A 23,632-nucleotide genomic window follows, 5' to 3' on the forward strand; every position below is an offset into this window, starting at 1 on the left:
ATGATCTCCAGAGGTTTCTCCCAAACCTCATTATTTCATGGTTCTGTGATTACGCACAAGCTTAGGGTGTCTTCCTGTTGGACGATGGTGTCTTCAGACACAGACTTATCTGTACAATGTGCTTTAAATTTGAGCCTTTTTAATTGAAGACTGGGGTGGAAATCACTATATTTCTTTTGGCAAACACTGTGCTGAATTTTGCCATAATTTTTTTTGCTCCTTAATAACTTTTTTTTTTCTGTTGCGGTATCTAGAACTGTAGTATCATTTCTGGGTTCTTAGCACTTCCTGGACTGAGAAAGGTGGAGTAGTTTGCAGTAGATGAAAGCCAACTCATGATGGCATATATGTTTTAAAGCTCTAATCTGTTTCTCTTTTGTCCTTTTCACTGCTCTTGGTGATTTAGTTAATAATGTTTTTTCTTGTGAAACAGGCTGGTCTGAAGGGCTCCATGAAAAAAAGAGGCAAGACAGCAGTAATATCTAGGAAAGAAAACTGCACCACAGTGTCTTGAATATTGTTAAAAATGCTTTAATTACTAAAATAGACATTCAGGATATTCTGTCTTAGGTTCCAAACACCAGCCTCCTGCATTAGACATTTGACATTCACAACATTAAGTGAGCTCTGCCCATGGGCAAGATTTACACATATTATTAACCAGTATCAGGAATTAACATCAGAAAGAATAAAGATCTGAAAGCCTTTACTTGTGCTTCTTCAGTTCCTGTTAGTGACTGGCTAAAAGACATTATGAAGGAGGAGATAAAAATCAGGGCTGCAAGTAGAACTCTTCTCATAAAAGGCTGCTTAGGTTTGTAGTTAAGCTCATAAATAATCTCATTGCATGAGGGTGTGAGGACTAGACTGTCTTTTCTAGATTCCCCACCCACCTTGGGTAGTTTAGATGTAAACAGCAGGGACTTAATTCTGCAATTTTTTGCACAAGAAACCTTTGAGCTGAGTTTTTGTTTCTCTCATTGCAGGATCAGGCCCCTGATAGAGAGCAGCAGTTTTGCCTCAGTTAATGAATTATGTCACTGACAAATGAGGGCCCTGAGCATTCAGATTTAATGCAACTTTGGTACTGGGAAGCAGATGCTCCCACCTAGCACGTGTAGTACCAGAATCTGTGGCAAAGAACACAGGAAAGAAACTTCCTCTGGTACCTGCCTTGTTCTAGACCATCCTCCCTCCAGACAAAACCAAACCCTTCAGTACTCCTGGGGGTTAGTGTCTGTCCAGCTGGCAGATGAGCTGCTGCTGGTTCCTTACATGTAACATCCCACCTTCCATTCCTGTTTCAAATACAGCCCTATGGCTCTCCACCCCAAGACCTACTAAGAGTTTGCCATAACACTGGCTCAGACTGAAAGAAAACTTTTGGAATGAAATGAGAGAGTTTTCAGGAGTATTGCGGCCTGGCTCGTAACCACTGCATGTGGCACTGTACTTTGAGAATACAGAGGTGAATAAAATTGTTTACTGAACACAGAATGAACACATTTGCAGTCACCTTGTTGTGCAGACCAACCCTTATACTAAGTTTTGTGGGACAATAGGAAGAGGAATAAGAAATGTTTTTGGTAGAAGTCAGCCACCAGGCTGCCTCCACAACCACTCTATTCATGTTCTAACAGTAGTGAGAAACAGAAGTTTGGTGTGACACTGAGGACTTTTCCAACATGGATCTCAAAACAGATTTTGGTAGGCAGTACAGATAGGATGAACATTTCACATTTCACAGAAACAGCCTGAATTTACAGCAAGGTGTCAGTGGTGGGACAAGCACGGGTAGCTCCATCATCAATCCTTGGACTCCTGTTGCTGACAACTTGTTTCAACAAAAGCACACCTTGCACCCTAGTGCTGTAAAACCTGAGATATGAGAAGGGAGTAGCATCATCAGTCGCACTAAAACTTGTGCTGCTAACTCGAGGAAGTGGACTAATGTTCACAGTAAGGCAAGTTTCTAAGTCTCCAAACAGCTTGGTGAGGGCATGAGCAAGCTACTTCCTCCCCTTGCTGAGAATTACCAATTATTTTCAAATCCAGTTTGCAGAGAAGGTAGCACGAGGGCAGTCTTTGGTTTTACAGAAGTGGGAAAGGTGTCTTATAGCAAACAGGTAAGTGCAAATGCCTGACAGGAAAGTGTTTTGTCACAAGAAGTCAGTGGATAAAAGCTTCCCTTAGTCAGATGCATAATACTTCTCAGTTCTTATAACTGGGGTAAATTCATCTGTACACTACATATTCCATGGTGAATAGAAGATACTTAATTTTTTCTAAATAGGAGCAAACAGATGACCTAGCTGCCAGCTGTTCATGGGGTGGAAAAAGTTGTCTCTACAGCTGATCTGTTCAGGACAATGCAAGGTCTGCACCTAGAGCCTTACGGTATTCGAGGTATCTTCATGTTCTCTACAGCCAATTAAACAGGAAAACCAGGATCTTACAGCTCAGCTTTCTATCTTATCTGACAAGACACTTCATCTAGAATATTGACCTTTCATTGCTTCCATGTGTTTGGTGTGAAAGAGATGGCAAGATCCACTTTAAATTGTTACTCAGATATAGATTCATGCTATCCTGACATGTTTTGGGCTTCTGGAACAGCTGCAACACTGTCACTGCTAGCTCTGCTGTATGTATTAAAAATAATTTCAGGGAGATGCAGGCTGCACCATTTTATGGGTTCAGCTCCACTGTATTAATAAAGAAATTAAGTTTAAAACAATTTTAAGTAGACAAGGAATAAGCAAACAAAGGATAAGAAAGCAAACCTGCTCATTTCTGATGCTAATTCCACAATCTCCCTGTTTTCATGTACTAAACAACTGAAAAAACAACTTTTCTCACCACAGCACTGCATTCTTGGGGGGGGGGTTCCCAAGCAGAGTGCAGGAAGCAATAAGCCCAAACTTTCAGATGGGAAACCACACCTTAAGAGCTCGCTACAGTAAAATGGGCTCTGGTGTTCTAACAGCTTTGTGTCCCAGCAGGTCTCCCAGGCTGTGCAATGCTTATTTCCCTTGTGTTAGCACTAGCTTTGACTGGTGAACTGATTTAACTCTGGCATTATGAACTGGTTCACCAAAGAACCTGAGGAGCTCCATCATCAAAAGAAAGCAAGCTGTGGGAGTGCCTTGCTGAAAGCAGGGAAACAGATTTGCCTCTCAAAGTGAGCTATCAGCTCACTGCATTTCATCTCACTGCACCCTTAATGTCCTTGTGGGTGTAATGTGACAAGCAGTTCTCCTGGCAGTGGAGTTTAAGTAGCTGGCACTGATGTCTCATGGTGCCAGCACAACTTTGTGTTATGACTGCATGCTAAATCAGTCAATCAGTTTATCAGGTCTGGTACCCAAATGTATGGTATAACTGCTCAGACTTTTAAAGGGCAGCAAAACAAACACAGTCAGGGTCACATTCTGCTTAGGAACTGATTGCTCTTTAATGAAATGCTAAGTTAAAACCAAGAGTTTTAGCCAACACCTTTCCCAAAACCATGCCCATGTGCTTATTTCAGGCCCCCCTTCTGAAAAACTGGACTCTTCTTGCAATGCATTAGCTTAGCTAACAGCTGGGCACTTGGAATACCAAAGCTGGCAGCATCCAAACGGGTTCACTTTTCTCTGAATGGCTGTTGATGCCATCTTTAATTTCTGTATTTAGCATCTCACAAGCTACCTTAATTTGTGTATTTTTAAAATAAAAGGGGAAGGGAAAATAACTGCAGTCTGCAGTGTGCCACCACATATCAGCTGCTCTGTGCTTCTGGCAACGGGTGCTATTCCAACATGCTGGTGAAAGCTGGCTTTGAGCTCCTTGCAGATACACTGGGAGTTTAGGCCTTATAACTTTCAGAAGGCAACTTCTGGATCATTTATGGCAATCACAAGTATAAATCATACTGTGCAACTCACATTATACCCAATACCAGTCTGAGGTGCAGATCTGTTCTATAGATTTGGTCCATATTCTGCTCTGTGGCCAACTCCAGCTGAACAATGTACCTGAAGATTTTGGTTTGCTTTCTCAGCCTTTCTGAAATGCTGAAGTCCACAGGAATGTTTCAACTCAGTAGGTTATTCCCAGAGACTGCAGTAGGTGAAAGGTAGCACCCAAAGTCCAGCTTGTCTCTATGTTGTTCACTTTCTTTGTTAACTGTAAAGGAAAAAAAAAATCATTCCTTACAGTTCTCTCATGCACATGATCTCATGCAACTACATGTAAAGACCCTGAAAAGTCTCAGTGCATAACTAACCAGAAAAATGAACCAAGGCATGTTGATTCCTAAGAGAAATTTGGAAGCCGGCTTTGGCGTTTAACTGGTTTTCTCACCTGTAAGAGTGTGTTGTCCCTAAATCCAAAACCTTCCTTTAGTAAAGCAGTGATGTAAGTGAGATCCATGCAGAGGAAAGGACTGGCTGAATTGTACCTCTCCATGTTATCACAGACTAGAAAAGGAAATAAAAAACAGGGATCTAAGCAAAATAAGGAGTTTCTGCCTACCTTATACATTTGAACTGTGCTCAATCCTACTAAGCCAAGACACACACTTCTCTTAACAGGTACATATGACACACAATATATGTTGCACAGCTGGAGAATAAACCATACAATATTTCCACTTTCTCTTAACTCCATCGTAAGTGCACCCTTATAATCCACAAAGCTATTTTTAAGTCTGAGTCTCTGCTCAGCTGCTAACTGGCAGATTATTACTGGAGGTGATTATTACTTAGTCTTTCAAGAACATAACAGTTGTCTTCTTTGTCTGATCTCCAAGAATGGTTCCAAAAATGGACTTTACCTTCTAGGCTGTCAGCTGCTTTTATTTTTATTTTTTTTTTAAGCACACATGTCCAAAGACATGGAAGATGCTCAACCAACCCCTCTCTCACTGCAACTAACTAAGTCAAGATTCCACAGTTAGGGTACAGTGACTGGTAAATGAATTTACACTAAATAAAGTTTTCTGGACCTACTGTTACTGCCCTTGTCTATAAGCATCAAAAGCAGAGCTCACTTCTTTTTAGAAACTTGTAAGAAGCATCCTCCTATTGAAATTAGTAAGAAGAGCTTTAAATTAGGATCAAAGAATTGACCTCTTGGTGCTCTAAAGCTAGATAAACAGTTCAGTATTGTTAAGAGAACATCTTAGCTGCATCTTTGGAAATAAGCTCTCTCAGTATCCAAGGAAACAAACCAAACACAGTAAAACTTTAGACCTGCATCCTCGTATTCAAAACCATCTGAGTTTCTAGGGAGATTAAGTTTAACTGAAAAATCATTAGAACTTGGGTCCTATTTTAGAAAAAAAGGCAGTCCTGAATGACATTACAAAGCATCATCTTGTTACAAATAGGGTCCACTAATCATCATGAGAATGATCACAATTCAGAGGTAATATCTTGCTCCGCAAGCTAAAGTTTTAGCCATCAATAGCATGACAAGGTGAGAGCTCTATTTTCACAGCAGGAGGTACAAAACTAGAACAAGCATCCAGAAAAAATCAGAGGAACAGAAAGTAATGCAGAAGAGGCTGTCAGACTTAAACAACCTTTGCTCTCTACCCTCCATTTTGTTAAGAGATTAAAAAGGATTTAAGGTGACACTTACGGAAGTCAGCACTCCTAAACTCAGAGAGTTGCAGTTTGACAGGAGTTCTCAATACAACAAATTCACTTTCCTTTGTACTGACATTTATGAACTCTCTCCCCACTCTCCTCAACAGGAATGTGTGAGCCCCTTACTGCTCCACTACTTTCTTCTGCAACAGTTACAGATGTTGGCTAATAAAAGCGAAGTAATGTGACACAGAGGGCATAGGTGGAATTAGGATTAAACAAATATTTTTTAAAAAGTCAAATTCACATTATGTACTGCCTATGGACATTAATATTTTTGTTACTTCTCATTCTCACCAGTTTCCCCAAGTCTCATGACTATTACCTTCTTTGGCTTTTCTTTCAAAATCTTTCACTTCCAGAATACCTCCCTGTTCGTAATCTGAAAAGGAAGAGGTGACAAAGCATCATCATAGACCTAAAAGCATTTGTGTTGACCCTACAGTGCAATGTGGTGATGCTGGGCTAGAAGTGAGATCTGTTGGTAACAGAAGATAGAGAACAAGTGTCATCTGTTGAACTTAAAACATAAAACTACACTGATACATGTTCCTTCCCTGAAGGCATTTTGTGTATTTCCTCTTTCTCAACACTGTTCCTTTTCCCTTCTCCCCATGGCTCCAGTCTCCAAGGCTCCTCTGGCTACCTTCTGGTTGACATGCTCATACATAGCAGATTATTTTAAACCAATTTACCAATTAGGTTGGTGTCAACTGCACGATCATAGTAATAGGAGAAAGCATAGAAGGAACTCCCACGAATCTCAGTTGGTTGGTGCAGTTTCCCTTTGACAACCTTCAGTACTTCTAAGTAGCAAGGCTTGAATCCTGTTTCTCCTGTCGGGACAAACACAGATGCGGTCAGCCAAAAAGACATGTCCAGGAGATGGAAGAGTCAGTGGCACTAGGATGAAAAAGGGATGAAGCAGAGAAAAAAGGCATCAGAAGAGGGGAAAAGATCTTATGTATTCCTTCTGTAATCCAGCATAGCACCTGCATGCAGCCAAGGACTCTAGCTCACATCATCAAATGGAACTAGTTAGAGCAGATCATAGCAGTATCTGAAGGATATGCTGAGCAAACCAATGTAGGTGCATGATAGTCTTCTTCCACATCCAGCAAATCTCCCATTGTTATCTTCTGTGGTCAGCAGGATCTCATTTACATTTGCTACCACATGCTAGATCAAGCCTCACTTTCCCTCCCCATTTTATCAATTCAGTCTGCATAAAAGAGATCTGCAGCATAACACTCATGTTCCCTGTTGTAAAGCAAAGCAACAGGAGTCACCAGAGGGGTCTGTTCTAGTTACTGATGGCAGCAGCTTCACCATCTGTATGCAGCATTAGGAATATTAAATAGTTCCACAAGTGAGATACACTTTGGCCTACGAGTTGTTGTACCCTAATAAACCTGAGATTTTACATTTAGCTCAAAACCTCAGAAAAAACTTATTTGCACAAGCAACTCTTAATATTTTCTACAAAGGTAACATTTGTAGTATAAGATCACAGCCAGAATATGGAGAGTACAAGCAAACTACACTTAACAGCTTCAGATTCGTTAGCCTTGTTGACAGTCCCAATCTATAACTGGACAGGTAAACTTTGTAAGACCCAAGGTAACTGATAAAGTTTTTCCCAAGAAAAACCTCAGATTCTGGAGACAAGACTTATCTTACATGAAGCAACAGATCTCCTTATCTTACCTTCTTTATTGCCACCGTACCGGTATTTCACTCCCCCAAAGTGCCACTCTGCCTCCAGATGCTTTGGCAAACAAGAACTGCGGAACATTTGTCCATCCACAGCTGGAATGAAACCAGAGGGGAGAGTCAGAAATGATAAAATTTAACACAGTTAATCAATATTTAGAACCAGACAAGGGTGAAAGATCTTCATTAATGTCTTCAAGCAAAGTTTGGAAATCTGAATTAATGGATGCAGCACAAACTGATTACAAATCAAGGACCAGTCTCTATCTGGAGAAATTGTGTCCATTTTGTCCTGCAGGCTGTAGAGCAGCTGGGCTTGTAATTTTTAATACAAGATAAATGGTACAAGGATATCTGGATAATGGTTGTTCACAGTAGAAGACAAGAAACAAGAGCAGTAATAAATTAAACACACACAGTTACAAAAACCCTAACAGACAGCAGATAACCAAGAGAAACAAAGCAACTGAGCAATGAAGACATGAACTCCTAAAACATTGATCAGTGGCCACTATAGGACCCACTGAATGTGGAACCCTTGAAGGATTCAACCAGAAATGCTGTGACTGACAAGAGGATAAAACATGATTATTGTGGCCAGCACAGGTCTCACAGAAAAAACAAAATTTCTTACAGAATGGTTGAGGGGGATTGTGTGATTCTGTAAACTTTACTAAGGGAAGTTCAGGAGAAGACTCAGAGGCAGAGAAGGGGGGAATCAAGTGATCAGGGGAGGACAAATGTGGGAAAATGAGGGGGTGTGATAAAAGAAGGCAATCACAATTAAGCAGGCAGATGGACATTATGCTTTTCTGGACAAGCCTTGTGACCAGTCACTGAAATCTGACCTAGCTTTTCCCAACTATTTTTTAATTGAGTACATTCCAGGAATTAACACAAGTCCACCCAGTTGGCAAGTAAGAATCCAGAAGTTGGCGAGACCCCAGGTCTGGGCCAGAGACTGGACAAAAGGCCCAAGGTCTGGGCATGATGGCTGAAAAGACTTAAAGTCTAAGTCAGAGACTGGAAACACTCAGAAATGTGAGAATGCATACAGATTAGTGAGCCAGAGTGTGTGTAATATGCTCAGGGACTTCAAGTTAGACTGGACAGTAAATACACCAGGAGGGCTGGGGCAACACAGCAGAGCAGGCAGATAGCAGAGGGATCTATAAAGTGGGCTTGGCCTAAGCAGCAGTCCTTGGGAAGAGGATCTATTCATGCTTCTTAAGTTTCTGTGGATGCTTGTAAAACTGTATTTGTGACTGGCCATGTACATATGATGCCTCTGTGTTTGCACATGAGCATTTCTGGAATTTGCACTCAGTCTTTGCAAGCTGAGTCTGAGCCTGAAAATAGGGAAAAGCAGCCTGTCTCATGGGACAACTCCTTAAGAAGCAGTAGCCTGTTCCAAGGCAAATCTATACCAGCAAAAGCAAAGCAAGGCACCAGATACAGAAGCAAAGACACAGGAAATGGGCTGCTGACACAAAACAAAGTCAAGCCATCTCTTTAAAAATCTTGGATATTTTATATGAACATACCTTCCATATTCAAAGCTCCAAGTATTGCTAGTCTGGCAGCTTTTAGTCCAAACCCCAAATAGCTGCAGATTACAAAGGCAGATATTACAGTTATAATTCCTGCACATCTGGTATACTTCACCCATAGCCCCTTCCTAAACCCTGGAACACCCAAGCCAAATTTCCTTCCTCTGCTTCCCACAAGTCTTCCCTTCTCTTAAACAGATTATTTCCCTTTTCAAGAATAATTCAAAGTACCAAAAGAGTTACACAAACCCAAGAATTACAAGGACCTGTAAAATGAATGAATCTACTACTGCAGAAAGTGATTAGAGCTACTGTGACATTTCTGCAAGATGTTCATGAAAAGAGAAAAGGCACAACTTTAAAAACAAGGGAGAGAGGTTGGTATGAGAGGAGTGCATGGAGAACAGGATAAGACTACGTGCTCTTCGGGCAGAACTGGTAGAAAACTGCAGACCCTCCCACTAAAAAGGAGCTGTACCTTTGTGTGAAATTCACCTCTGACGCCACACTATACTCATTATAAAGCTAGGATGTGAACAACATTTATAGGAATGTCATTACATATTGCTGGCTTCAGCAACACAGCTAGATTAAAAACCTGTTGGCTATTCATTCCCATCTCTGTGCTTGGCTACTTATCCCTTTAGTCATGACAATACAAACATTTACAGAATAATCAGAGTTTAACCTTGAGCCCTCTCATTTTTAGGAGATTATTTTCAGTTCCAATTATTTTAAGTGATCTATTGGACTGTATTGGTGAATACAGCAGTCAGTTACATCAGTAAGCAGTAGGAGAGGAGAACTATTAAACCAGCTTTGCTGTCAAGTAAGCATAATCTGTAACTGACTGAGATTACTGTCTTCGTCCCACTAGTAATGGGCTGAGACTAGATGTCATACACGGTCAAGTTCTCATTGGACTGTAAGTCAAGCAGATAAACTCTCTGCATTTCACTGCAGACATCTCAGAAACTTGTTAGCTTAATACAGTAAAGATAATCGTCTTATTCCAGGACAAGGATCCCCTCCAGTTGGTTCAAGAATCTGTTGTGTTCCTGATGGTTGTATCAGCTGCCTGTGGTTATCTCTCTTTGGTTTATATCAGTCTAGGTCTTTCTTTTTATTCAGTTGCTGATGAGATGTGCCATTTTAAACTAAGCAGCATAAAGTCTCAGGAAGGTCCTCTTTCCAAATCTCTGACCAGGTTTAGTTCTGACTCAGCACAATATCCACCTGTCTGTGATCCTGAATATTTGTCCTGAATCCAGTAATGAGAATTCTTTTCCTTAAATATAATAACTCATAATGCCTTCTCTTCATTTGATAGACTGACCAATATTCCCTTGCAGTGATATTGACCATGATACTGGAATGTTTCCAGTCAATTAAGGTCACATTCGACTTCAACTAATGTTTCAAGCAGATAAGAAAACTGGTAAAAAAGTCATGGTCTCAACAGCTGGTAATGAGATGACATGGCCATTTGTGGTTAGCACAGGAGCTGTAGAAAGACTGATTTCCCCAGTGAAGACAGGACCCTTTTTGGTCCTCACCTGTGAGTATAGAGCTTGTAGGTGCTATTAAACATTTCAAATGAGGTAAGAAAATCCCCAGGGGCTTCCTTCAAAGTTTCCTAAAAATTAAGTAAAAGAAAAAATATTTTAGTTTCTATTTTTTAATAAAAATAACCAACTTTGATGTAATATCACAGATATACCCATAGGGTTTACTGCACACTCATCTGATCTCCTTTGAAAGGAAAGAACAGTTTTCTAATGGTGTCCCCTAATAACTGCAGCTTTTAGCAGCAAGTTGTTTATATGCATCATTGTATATACTGTATAATAAGGAAGAGCAGTAGATCAGGATTAAAATACTTTATAATTCAGGATATCTGACTTTTTCAGAGTACTTACATGCTAGTCTTTATATACAGAGTCCCCAATTAATTCAGCTGCAGTAGAAGTGCTATGACCTTTTGCAAGTCAGAACAGACATTTCAATTCAGGAACTCAGCAGAATTTAAAATGCAAAGTATAGGCCAAATTTTCACTTCGTTAAATGTCATGCTGATACTTAAGGAAACACTGTGACCACTTGCTCCGAGATTTGGAGCTTCTTTACCTAGTGGTTTAAGTGCTTTCCTCTAAATTGACCTCTTGTCTCACCACCTCTAGTCTTCTTCCTTCCATAGTCTTCCCTCTGCCCTACTAGTACTCAGTCCCTACATTCTTGCCAGACAAACTGTCATATTCTTGTAAATCTGAGCCAGTTTAGGGCTCATTTACTGTTCCTTTGTTCCCAGTCCTTCAGTCCCAGTTTCTGTCTTTCCTCTGCTAGTAACCTCATTCTCCCATCCCTTCTTGTCCCTGTTCATTTACATCAGACACTTGTTACAAAGCAACAGAACCTCAGAGAGGACTGAGGATGTGAAGTCCCTGTAGCTGTCATTCAGATACCCAGATACAGCAAAAAAACACCAAACAGATCTGGGTTTGTAAAGTCTTAGACAGAAGCCTGCTCAAAGGTGAAAGAGAATGGTCTTGGTCATTAGCAAACCCTTGAGGCATTTTTCCTGCAAGGCTCTAAGGAAAAGTTTGAATCCTAAGCTGCAGTTCAGCCTACTTCACAGCTCTATTTATTCTCCAAAACTCTGACACACAACCCCCTTTCCTACTGGTCCAGTGCCCACTTCAGCAGGTGTTATCAACACAAACCAGAGGGCAAGCCCAGAGCATTTCAGGCTTTGCTCAACAGGATAAGGTTGTACGTCATACTTCAACATGACCCACCACTGCACAATGAAAAATATCCTGATATGAAAACCATGTGTTGTGTGGTCGCCAAACACCCTTTGAGAAATTCCATTTCTGTAAACAAAAAATGTTCAAAGGACTCCCTCAGAATGGTGGACAAAACCAACTTCACAGTATCAAGCGGATATCAAGAATGCTGTAATACCCTTTGAAATAACCCTGCAATTTTCCCACGCAAACTTTAGACTTGGGTCCAGTTCAAACTGTTACAGAATTTCTGACAAATCCAGCAGAGATGGACAGGGGGGCAGAGAGGGGAATTCTCAAAGAAAATTATGAGAAACTGATGAGGAAAGAAAGAGTGTGCTATTATAAAGATGTTTGAGACACCCCACTTCTCCCACGACTCCCTACATTTAGTGAAGATCTGCTATCAAATTGGAAAGGGAAGGAAAAAAAAAGGATAACTCAGATCAGACCCTGAATTTTTACAGATCAGACCCTGAATGTTTACATTTACTGAATACAAAGTAATTATTTGCATTAATGGGGCTTTCCCAGCCTGGGTCTAGAAAACAAAGGCCGTTTCTCCTTGGTTTTACCCACTTGCTTGCTTTCTTTTTTCTTTGTTGCTACCCAGCCTGCTTTGTTTGCAAGCATCTCTCAGCCAACTGCTGATGTCAAAGGGAACAGCAATACAGAAGTTCTGTACACCACAGATGTTCTGCTTGTGTCAGTGCTGCCAAAGTGCTAGCAGAGAGCACAGCAGTGCTAAGGTTTCTCCACTGGCCTTGCAGTCCCAACCTGCACATTTTTTACCACTCCTCACCTCAAACTGTGGAAGAAATGTGATTTGGGTTGAGGCTCCTCCCAAGTCCAGAGTCCCAACAGTATGCTGGTTCTGGCCAGACAGCTGCCCTGCAAACAACACAATTCTCAGAACAGTCTGAAGTGCACAAGTGCTAAAATGTGGATACTACATGTACATTCAAGCAACCAACAAATTATTGTATTTATCTCATCAATGCAGTAGTGCTGAGCTGAGCTCCAAAGACAAAACACATCACAGAGAAAAGACAGACAAACAGAAGGAATTAGGAAAAGATTCATAGGACTTCCTTCCTTGGTTCTAATTTCCCCTTAAAGTGACACAAATCTCTTGATATTCAGCAAAGGCTGAAAGTAAGAGGCAAAGCATCTCTTACAGAAGATTACATTAATTCTGTAACCACCACAAAGCTGGTCAAACGCAGTAGGAGAGGAAAGATAGTAAGAGTGGAACCAGCTCTTACCATTTCTCTTCATCCACAGCAGCTTCTGTGCTTGCTCATGTATTACAGTACTTATTTTCTGTTCTCTTCATTAAATTGCATTCCCAGAACTTCTTACAGTCAGTAGGGCTAAATAACCAGTGCATTCCCTGTAACACCATTTTAGCCACAGTTCATGCTGGGATGAAGAGCATCAGCAAATCTTGTTTCCCACCTTCCAACAGATTAGCAGTACCACTCCCTACCTGCCTGCATTAGTGCCCCCTGGTTTTAAGTGAATCCTGGCATCTTCTGGATTAAGATACCTCCTTCTTACTACAGGTGTGGCTATCCCCCTGGAACACAGTCTGCCCAAATCAATCCACTGCTTTAGCATTGGTACCACAATGGAGAGGAAAAGTAGGACATGACAGCCAAGGCAGAATAACTTAGGGTGATCAATTCCACAGAAGAGACTCAAGTTCTTATTTAGAGAGAATTATACAGTTAACTACCTGTCAAAAAGTTCACAGTGATCCAGGCTAAAATTCCTGCAAAGAGTGAAAAAAAAACACAACAAAACACGTCACCACTGAATACTCACATAACCTTCTTCTGGCTCTTACCACCCATCCACATCTTACTCATTTACCTGGAAATTGTTACTAACAACATAACCACCCCATACTTCAGAGATTAATTCAAACTTACAATTAAGTGATGTGATGCATTAATGACTCATTAGAATATCATACACTGGGATAGGAAGAATTTTTGTAATATCCTATGCAACTGTAGCATGCACAAATCACCTCTATTATCCAAACAATATACAAAGAAGTAATGAGCTGACACAATGCCCAAGTTTCCTTGGGCAATTTTTCCCTGCTCAGTATTTCAATTTCAAAAAATTGCATACACAAGACTCTGTTTAAGATTGTGGTTTCTGTAATTACACTACAGATACAGAGGCAACTAGCAAATCATTGGCAACTCCTCTTTGACTCCAGTGTGTTGTTTGACACTGTCGTGATTCTCACACAGACACAGATAAACATGCAACAGAAGAAGAGGTGGGATTTTAAAATAAACTTTGGCAGGCTACACTGTGCTCTGTCATGCCATGTTAGTCCAGCTCCCTGTACAACACTTCTCCCTACTATACAATTTACCCATTAATCCCAGTGACATACTATGCATTACACTGTACTTCATCAAATACTTGAAGACTTCTCCTTCAAATACTTTGAAGACTTCTTCCTTCTCCTTTTCTCGTGGCCCATATGGATAGATTTTGCTCTTTAATCTTCCTCTATTTGTTGTTTGCTTAAGCACCATGGTAATTTTTTTTGTTTTCTTTGAACACCATCCAAACTGGCAATATATCTGCCACAATGAAGTGTTCAGAACTGAATGTAACATCACAAATAGCTCTTATCAGACATCCATACGGAAGGATTATTACCTGCGATTCCCCAGGGCAGTAGTCGGGATACATAGCCAAAATAATATGGTAGTCTGTTTTGCAATGCAAAATCATCACTACTCCAAACCTAAAACATTTTCACCTTTTCTTGCATTTCTGGTTACCTCCTCTCGTAGTTTATCAGCTTAATTTTTTTCAATCAGATATTTAAAAAAAAATATTATTTTATTATTTACTTTGTTCTCTAATGTTTTAATATTATAGTTACCCTTCACTCTCTTCTAATATGCACAGTGTTTCCAACCTTAACTTGATAATTGATAAACTCATCAGAGTAGATTATTCTTAATGCTGATAGAGCAGAATGTATCAGGCACTTTCCATAAGCTTCCGAAGTTGTTATATATCACCATGTAGCCTTCCAGAGACAGACACCGTTTTTCCACCAGTTTTCAACAGGAGGTTTCACCTGGTTAGCCAGCATTAGCCTGCACACATTTCTGAGATGAGGTTATCTTCTGCAACCTCAGAAGGTTTCAGATAAACCTTCACCTAGATAACTCATAAAATTCTTTGGATATCTGCATTTGCAGCCTAACCAAGAAGTCAAATCTCCCAGGAAAAACAGGATTGAATTATTTCAAGCAGCACTAGAAACTTTTTATTTTTTCCCCCAGTGTAGTGACCATTTCTCTTTCCCTCTCATGCCCAGAAGATCTCCCTCTTTCTCTCCTTCCCCTGCATCTCTCTTCTTTTCTCCTTCTAAAGCATACCTTCATAAGACCCATCCATGATGCTAACACTGTCCTCTGGAACAAGAAATGGTGATTCCTCAAAGACTTCCCTGACCTGAAACAATAAATAATTATTAGATTCCTGGGCCTTAAGAATCTTCTTCTGTTCTGATGGTGACAGAAAGAAAGTTCTTTTTCACACCAGTATAAAATATGACAAAATTATTTTTCTTTCAAGGGCCAGGAGATAAGGAAAAATGTATTACAGGTCTCTCTCCCTGCGACTCCTATCGGCATCAAGACAGAGGATTTCAGGACCATCTGTAGTTTTGTGATAACATGGGATTAGAGTCACTTTTCATGGCTGAAAATCTCTTATACTAAGTAGAATGGAGAACTGAGTCATGAAAGATTAAACAGAGAGACATCCAAAAGATTTTAGGATTACCTCTAAAAGCAAAGCCTGTGCTTTCTCCTCTGACAGCAAGCGCAGTCCAGCGGTGGCTTTTAACACTACAGGGGTCTTCTTCCAGAGATGAGGTGGCACAGCATCTATGGCCATGTCCAGTAATCTTCTGACAGTTTCAGCACCCTAAATGAGAAAAGAAAGTGGTTTTTCTGACAGATTCCTCCCTACAATCCACCAGAACATAGGCCTCCCAATTTCCAATTAATGAACCAGTGTTCAATAGCAGGAGATACTTTATCCACATCCAAAATAAGGGTAAAAACTGTGCTAAACATCTCACAAAAACTTTAGAGACAATGTCTGCTTGGGAAGGATGACTGTATTCACAGGTGTATCTTAGGCAAGAGAGATGTCATTGTTTGTGGAAAGTATTATTTGAATGGATGGAGGAAGGCAAGGGAATTGTGTACTGGAAACATATACATCTTACAGTAAGATGAAACTAAAGGGTACAATTATTGATTGAAGCTGCAAAGGCTCATCTGTAGATTTCACTAAATGCAATTTAAGAATTGCAAATGTGTCCAGAGCAAGTACTATAATTAAATGACAATTGTAGAATGGTTACCACATGAGGTACAGGCATCATTGTTGGCTCTCAGTTATTTACAGTGCTCTAACAATTACATTTTGGCATCAGTAATAAACATTTGCCTGTGGAATGTCTAGAAATGTCTTTGGGGGTGAATTCTTCTTTTCTCCTACCCAACGAAGAAGAAAATTGACTGAAATAATGGGAGGTCCCATCAGTATTAAAAAAAAATCCAAAAGCCATTCACATAAAGCTGCTCACTCAAATTTCTGTAGGACTGAATGCAACTGAGCAAACAGAGAAACCTCTCCCTACTCTCCCTAAGCCAGTCCTCAACTCAAAGGCTGCTAAAACAAGAAGTATCTAATCTGTCATTTCTGTGGCACCTCCTTCAGCTGTGAAAGAGCTTACTGTCAGCACTGGGTATCTGGAAAATGGCAGCTCTCTTCAGGACTGGCCCTGTGTATCACAACAGGATTATTTTAGCTCTCTGCTCTGTTACTCATTTCTGAATCCTGATCCTGATACTAATAGAAGCAAGACAAACTCATAGGGAAAGAAGGAGAGCCTTACCTTTTCAGGCTGATCAGCATAAGCAGAAAGACCTGGCTTCACAGACTCAAAGATTTCCCCTTCCAACTCCAGAAGATTTTCTGCACAAAATAAAAATTACAGGAGACAGTCAACAACTCAAATATATATTTTTTTTTTTTTAGTTTCAAAAAAGGTTGCATGGAACTCCTTTAAGGTGCCTATTCTTGATTTCCCCTTGCAAACAATACCCTTTCCCAAAACAAACACTACTCCTTCACTGCAGGAACACTTTTACAACAATGTTTCCCTGGTATCCTGCAAGTTCACAATTCTTATAGTTACAAGTATATATGTTTTGCATTTGTGAGCAACAGTGAGCTACAGCAATGTAGTAGGACTGTTTTATAATCTTAATAAAATTCATTTCTCTTTCTGTCCTCCAGCTAATCGAGAAATACTAATTCATATTAAGACAAACACCGTCAACTTGTGATTATCTTTAGGTGTTTTATTCAACTCACAAACACAGAACAGAGCTTACTGGGCTCAAGAATTTGGCTGCAAAACCAAACAGGTGTGACCAATGCTCGTGGAGCAGACTGGGTCTAGAAGCTACCCCTGAGTACTGCATAATACAAGTCAAGCTGAGTCCATCAGAGCTGGATGTTGTACCAGTCCTCCCAAACTATAGCTGAAATCATGTGAAGCCACACAGGTACTACATGTGGCCCTGAAGGGTTCATTAGAAGAGTTCCACCAATCAGCTTTCAACCTTTGCAAATTTGCTGGCTCACTGTACCCAAACTAATTTGCTCTCTTAAATCCTGTTGTATGTGCAGTCAACTTGGGCACCTCTGCAACACACCTGATATAGTGGAGTGTGGTCCATTTGTGCACAGGAGTTCTGAAAATGGCTGAGACCTTCAGTGTTTGTAACTCTTTAACTTACTGATTTCACTTTGCTATGAAATGTGATATATAAATGTAAGTAGAATTTAAGAAAGAGATACTTTCAAAACACCTCCACAAATGAACTATAACCATCTGTCAAAGAACCACTTGAAGGACAAACTGTAGAAACATTAATTTGTTCACAAATGTTGTGTTGGAAAAAAAGCCTCTTTTGGGAAGTTGTAACCTGAGTCAACATTCTCCAAGTGCACAGACTGACACAGGGTCTTACCTGGGCTCTTCTGCACAAAAGTGTAAATGTGAATTCGGGTTCCAGTGCTTCCTGCATCAAACATTATGCCATAAAAAGTGTCATCTTTGGCATTTATAGGGCACATGTTAGGTGGAAAGAAATCCTGAAACCACATCACTCTGTTTGAATGGGAAAGAACAAAGGACAAAGAGGAAAATGCCAGTGGTAGAAGGATGGGAAGTCTGGAAGGTGCCATCTTGCCAGGAGCCCTTGAGGCAGTCAAGCGTGGATCAGCGATCACAGAGCTGCAGTGGGTTCTGTAGAGAAAAAAAAAAAAAAAGCAGGAATAGAAATTACCAAGAGCCCTCTCCTTAAGAAGTCTGCAGAGAAAGAAAGTATCAGTCTATACACATATATTCTGCCCTTTAGATGCTTTTCAACACTTCATCAAAAAGATGTGATTTACTGCACTTAATGATACAGATGCATCTACTTGATTTGCTCTTTCCAAGTAGCAGTTTCTCCATTTCTCAAATGCGGAAGAGTTGAAGTAGCTTGCATCCCAATATTTCTAGTTTAGACTTCATTTAGACAATTTTTTTCTCTGATCTGGTTTAAAGGTTCTCAGGATTTACAGCCCCCAAAACCTCCCAGAAGTCCAAATCTTATCTGAACAGAGCATCACCGAAGAGGAGGTAAGGGCTGAACCACTTTGCCCTAATATTTACACACATGAGATGCTGTGGTAGAACACAAGCCCTATTCAGAATCATAAACAAAGAGAATTTCATCTTGGGTTAAAAAGAGCTGCTGGGAGAGATCAGCACACAGAGCTAAGGCACACCCTTCCAGAAGCATCCATGTCCCAAAAAAATGCCTCTGCTGTACAAGAGGGACTGAACTGTAAGGTGCACCTGGGCTCTGCCTCTCTATTTTTCTTTTTTTGGTTTTCCATAATTTTCTCCTGACACAGTTTTCATTCTTAGAAAAATTCTTAGAAAAAAAACAAAAAAAAAACAAAAAAAAAACCAAAACAAAACAAACAAACAAACAAAAAAAACCAAAAAACCAACCAACCAACCAACCAAACAAAAAACCTGCAACAAAACCCCACCACATTCTCACAGCTGGACCACCTGCCCTGAACACTCATGTTGCTCACTCAGTTTCAAACAACAGCTTCAATAAACCAAGGCCCCAAAGTTGTGTGTGACACAGCTTTGGATATCAAGATAAAACAACTACACCTCCTCCCTGTGAACAGATATCTTTGCCTATAATTTTCCTGAGAAAAGCTAATTAAAGAAAAATATGGGCACATAAATGACAGGGTTTGTTAGGTGCTCAGGTAAAAAGAAGGGTAATATACAGCTAACTTTGTTATTTTGTATTTTAAAAGCAGAAAAGAGCATGTGGCATGATCCCACATCATATACACTGTCTCCTGCATGGACATATACTCAGAGCACTCAGCAGACAGGTGAAAACAGCTCCTTATCATTCTCCAGACACTTGGCAACACATCTATCTGCCCACAGCACTGAATATTCTATTTCATATGCCTGTACATTTGCTCTGTCTGAGGCCCTTGCCCATCTCTAGCCCTTGCATTTGATTGTTTTTAGTGATCTGCTCAGCCCCACTATGTTCCTTCTCTGGAAATCTTCATTTGCCATCTCTATCCTACATTTATTTGTGCCAATTCTAACCTCTCTCCTTCTTCTATGTGAACCTGACATAGCCTCTATTTCCACCCTCTTCTCCCACACCCAAAGAACTCATTTATCCTCCACTACCTTTTATCTCAGAGTTAGCCCTTGTAAAACTTCTATTACTCCTACCCTTCACCTTTGTCTGCAGTGACAGCAAACTGAGACAAACTTTAACCCTTTCTCATTAAACAGTGTAATATTGGGTCATTTCTCAAGTGTCTCTCTAATTCACTCCAGCATTCAGCTGTCTCTACAGCAAAGAAAATGCACAGCCCATTGCAGCAGGGTAGCCCCATCTGTCTTCTGTGACCTTTATTTGTAATCTTCTGCTCCTAGCAAGTGCAGAGAGCTGCAGGCAGAAGCTCCTGTTCCACTATTCCTCAGAAGAGGCAGAAGTGACTTTACTGTCCCATAAATGGAGAATATTCCTGGCTACCCTCTGTGACAGGTCAACTGCAACTGCAGTAGTTTTTGGAGCATTCACATTTTACAGGGGAAGGAGTAACAACTTACAGTCCTATTCTGAACAGAATCCCTGAAAAGTCCTGAGTTGCCTAACAGCTCAGGACTGATGCATTGCCCACGTCTGCATCACAGCAAGAAGGTCTGCTGAAAATCCAAGAAGCTACACTGTTTTGACAGAAGCTGCATTAGTGAGTACTACCTTCCACCTGGTCAGAAAAGGTTGTTTTATTTGCATGCAATGTGAGGATTTTGCTTACTGACCCATGACAAATACAACCCAAGCACCTGCCTTTAGAGCAAACTCCAGAGTCCTATTACAAACGGTACATGTGACACTTATGCAAGCCTCAGAATCTCCCATGACCCTAAAATATCTGAGCAACTGCCATCATTAACATACCTTCCTTGCCAGATCTACCAGTGAATGAGCCTTAGCCTCCCATGAAATAACCCCATCACTAAATTTCTCTGTCCCTTCTCAGACATCCACCACCACTTTGCATTTTCTGTTCTCTACTTCTCCCCTGACTGTTTTTCCCTTCCACCTTCAGCACCTTAAGTTCAGGATTTTATTTTCAACCATCACTACTAAAAATCAAAAAACCACATCTTACCTTTACAGTGAGTGGTTCAAACCATTTAACCAAGTACATTAGCAAAACTGTGTACAGAAAAAGCAGGAAAACAGATGACTACAGTAAGAAATTAGGGACAACAGAGGGGAATGGGCAAAGCATAACAGAAATGGCAATGGAAAAGGAATTTGTGAAGAGGGTCAGAAGAAAGAACGGCGGAGAAAATTTGGGGTAGAGCTAGATAAGATTAGTTATTGAGAAGGAAAAACAGTTTCAAAAGAGTTCTTTTCAAGCAACTTAATATCCTAGCTGCTATCAGAATACAACAGAATGGATAGAATAAACAACAGAAATGAGAAAACAGAGTAACTGTAATATGAGTACAAGTTCATTAATGTAAGCAAGCAGTTCAGCAGGTAAAACACACAAATCACCATCAGTAGGCTCCAGTTACTGCCTTTATAAAGGAGCAGTAAAAATCAACATTGATAATTAATATATTATGCACACACCTGAATCAGGAGAGAAGCAACAGCTATTCCACTCCAAAGATTCCTAAAGAAAACCGCTTCAGAGAATGGTGACAAGGGACACTGAGCCTGCACCACTTCACTTTCAGCTAGTGGGAGTGGACTCTATCAGGCAAATTACAACGTCACAGAGGCACATAAAATATCAGTCAAATTGTTTTTTTCAGACTGGAGTTTATCATTGCTCAATATGAGCAATGAAACCTGCTCAGATAATTACATGGGGTGAATTTCAAGAAGTTGAAAGTTAACCAAGTTCAGCAAGTTAGTAAAACATTTACACAGACATTATAGTTGACCTCAAGAGCACCAGTGACACAAGGAAAAATGCTTATTTCCCAACACAGGCAAACACATGTAAATATCATCAGTGTAAGGCAGATCTTGGACACTAAACCAAAAACTTGAATCACATCCAATATAGAGATTTAGGAGCTACAGAGATAGACTGTATGATGCAAAAAATACTGGGATGCTGCAGAGAAAGTGCAAGACTAAGAGCATGAATAGGAAGCAAGACAGAAACCAACCAAAAAAAAAAAAAACCCAACCAAACTCTCCTTAAACAACAGAAGTAAAAGTGATGCCAGGATAATAAGAAAGCTAAGACAGTGAACCACAACCTTACTTAGGGTTTGCCAGACACAGGACTGGTAAGTTTCAAAACAAGGAATTTGCACCACATTAAATGTTTCTGACAAAAAGAACGTGTAAAACCCATTACACAGCAATGGGAGCACCTCTCTGTAAAAATAAATGAGTTTGTCTGTTCTGATAAGAAGTCAATGTAAGAAGAAAGCAGTGTACCTGAGGAACTCAAGAATTTCCCTTCTGTTTCCTAAAATATCATTGGGAAATACTTGACATAAAGAGAAATATTAGGAAATAATTAGAAATATTCAGTATTTGTACTTAGGCAAATATTTCAGGAAACAGAAAAAAAAATGTAATTAATTTTTAAGTTGTTTTATTGTTCAGGCACACCAAAAATCATTCAGGGATGGAAGATCTATTTTCTGCACTGTAACAAAATCTATTTTCCAGAGGAGCAGCTCTTGGAGTAACAAAGATCTATCTTCCAGACAAGCAGATTTTACACCTAGTGCTCATGACTTGCTAAATACATTTTAAACTTACTTTTTTTTCCAACACCAAAAGTCACGTATTTTTCTGGACTTTCTACCTGGTAAAAATGTTTTCTTGGATTGTTTAGACAAAATTTAAGTTTCTTAAAATTAGACAGTTTAAAAATTGTAACAGAAAGAATAACTGAATTCACTGGCAGAATTTTACCAGCATTTCCCTAAAGATATAGGAAATAATATATTTGCACACAAACATTTTGGGTAAAATTCTGGATCTAGAGCTTTAAGCGCTAGGAAAAAAACCCCAGAACTAACTCACCAAAACACGCATTATCACCATTCTGATCTCTTTGCATCACTGAGGGCTCCAAATACACATTATTTATTTACTGTCATTTCCGCCCAAGTGGGTTTTCAATTTTTCTATGTAATTAGACCAAGGCAGCTCCCCCAGGAGGTGGCTGCGCGGTCCTCTCCTCCTGCAGCGCTCAGCGAGCGTCCTTTACAGCTCCCTGACCGCACACGTACCGGGGCTGTGCGCATCACCTTGCATGCACCACCCCGCTGTTCCGAGAGGGCAGATTGGGGGCGCAGAGAGCTCGTCCTTCAGAGGAGAGGGCGAACCCGGGTCGCAAATCCCAGCGTCCCAGCTGCGCTCCCCAGACCTTACGCCAAGGACATCCTGGGGACGGGCACCCCCGACCCCTTTTCCAATCGCCTTAGGGCTGTCAAGTGTTTTCCCCCGTTACACACGTACAACCTCAACGCCACAACACCGCAGCTCAACCTCCGAACAAGCCTAAGAAACCTTGAACCTTCCCTAACCTGCATTTCCTTCCCGCAACCCAAACCCTCCCGCCGCTCCTCCCCCCGACCGCGGCTCTCCCCGCAGCCGGCACAGCCAGCGCTACACCGTGGTTACCGGGCAGACACGGGTATTTCCTCTCGTGCCCGCCCCGCGCTGGGTCTCCATCAGGGACGCGCCTCCTCCCTCCCGCCCGCCCGCCCCGTCCGGCAAGCGCCCCGCGGGTTACGGAAGCGCCCCCGGTCCTTTCGAGGGGTTCGCGCCGCTCCCTGACACCTCTCCCCCAGACCACCCCAGCGAAGCTCCCTCTCGGGACGCGGGAACAGGCACGGGCCGGGCTGGAGCGAGAGGTTCGCACCTCCCTGACAGGACAAGCCATAGCGGGCCCCCGGCAGCCCCCTCCCCCGCCCCCCTACGGATCCCGGGGCCGCCGGGGCGGGCCGGGGCGCGTTTCCATGGCAAGCGGGGCGCTGTCACTCAGACACACACACACACACACACACAACACACACACACACAGCACAGTCTCTCACCGGTCTCCGGGCGCGCGGCGGCGCCCCATCGCGCCGGCCTGCCCGTCACGTCAGAGCGCCCACGTCACGCGACCGTCGCGTGAGTTGCGCGTCGCGGGAGGCCGCCGTCCGGTTCCATGGGAACGGGCCGCGGCGAGCCCGAGGCAGCGGCCCGGTGACCGGGCCAGCGGGGCGGGACTTCCC

At 41.4% G+C, this 23,632-nt stretch overlaps 1 protein-coding gene across 5 annotated transcripts; it reads right to left on the reverse strand.

The window, feature by feature from the left end:
- Window positions 1-510: 510 nt before the first annotated feature.
- Window positions 511-23,537, reverse strand: ENTPD5 (ectonucleoside triphosphate diphosphohydrolase 5 (inactive)). Of its 5 annotated transcripts, none has more exons than XM_030451867.1 (14): window positions 23,208-23,310; window positions 17,784-18,062; window positions 16,640-16,719; window positions 15,514-15,657; window positions 15,105-15,180; window positions 13,421-13,456; window positions 12,485-12,573; window positions 10,453-10,532; window positions 8,891-8,952; window positions 7,341-7,442; window positions 6,329-6,469; window positions 5,959-6,015; window positions 4,345-4,460; window positions 511-4,167 (listed from the first exon to the last, which is right to left on the reverse strand). In XM_030451867.1, the coding sequence occupies exons 1-14, from the start codon at window positions 23,293-23,295 to the stop codon at window positions 4,081-4,083; spliced, it is 1,437 nt and encodes a 478-aa protein (XP_030307727.1). In that variant the 5' UTR covers window positions 23,296-23,310; the 3' UTR covers window positions 511-4,080. The 5 variants fall into 5 exon arrangements, with proteins under 5 accessions (XP_030307727.1, XP_030307728.1, XP_030307730.1 ...); XM_030451868.1 differs by lacking the exon at window positions 23,208-23,310 and adding an exon at window positions 23,450-23,537 and having other exon boundaries at window positions 521-4,167; window positions 17,784-18,061; XM_030451870.1 differs by lacking the exon at window positions 23,208-23,310 and adding an exon at window positions 22,937-23,173 and having other exon boundaries at window positions 4,081-4,167; window positions 17,784-18,061.
- Window positions 23,538-23,632: the final 95 nt, after the last annotated feature.

This window comes from Calypte anna, chromosome 5A, assembly GCF_003957555.1.
Source record: "Calypte anna isolate BGI_N300 chromosome 5A, bCalAnn1_v1.p, whole genome shotgun sequence".
NCBI lineage: Eukaryota > Metazoa > Chordata > Aves > Apodiformes > Trochilidae > Calypte > Calypte anna.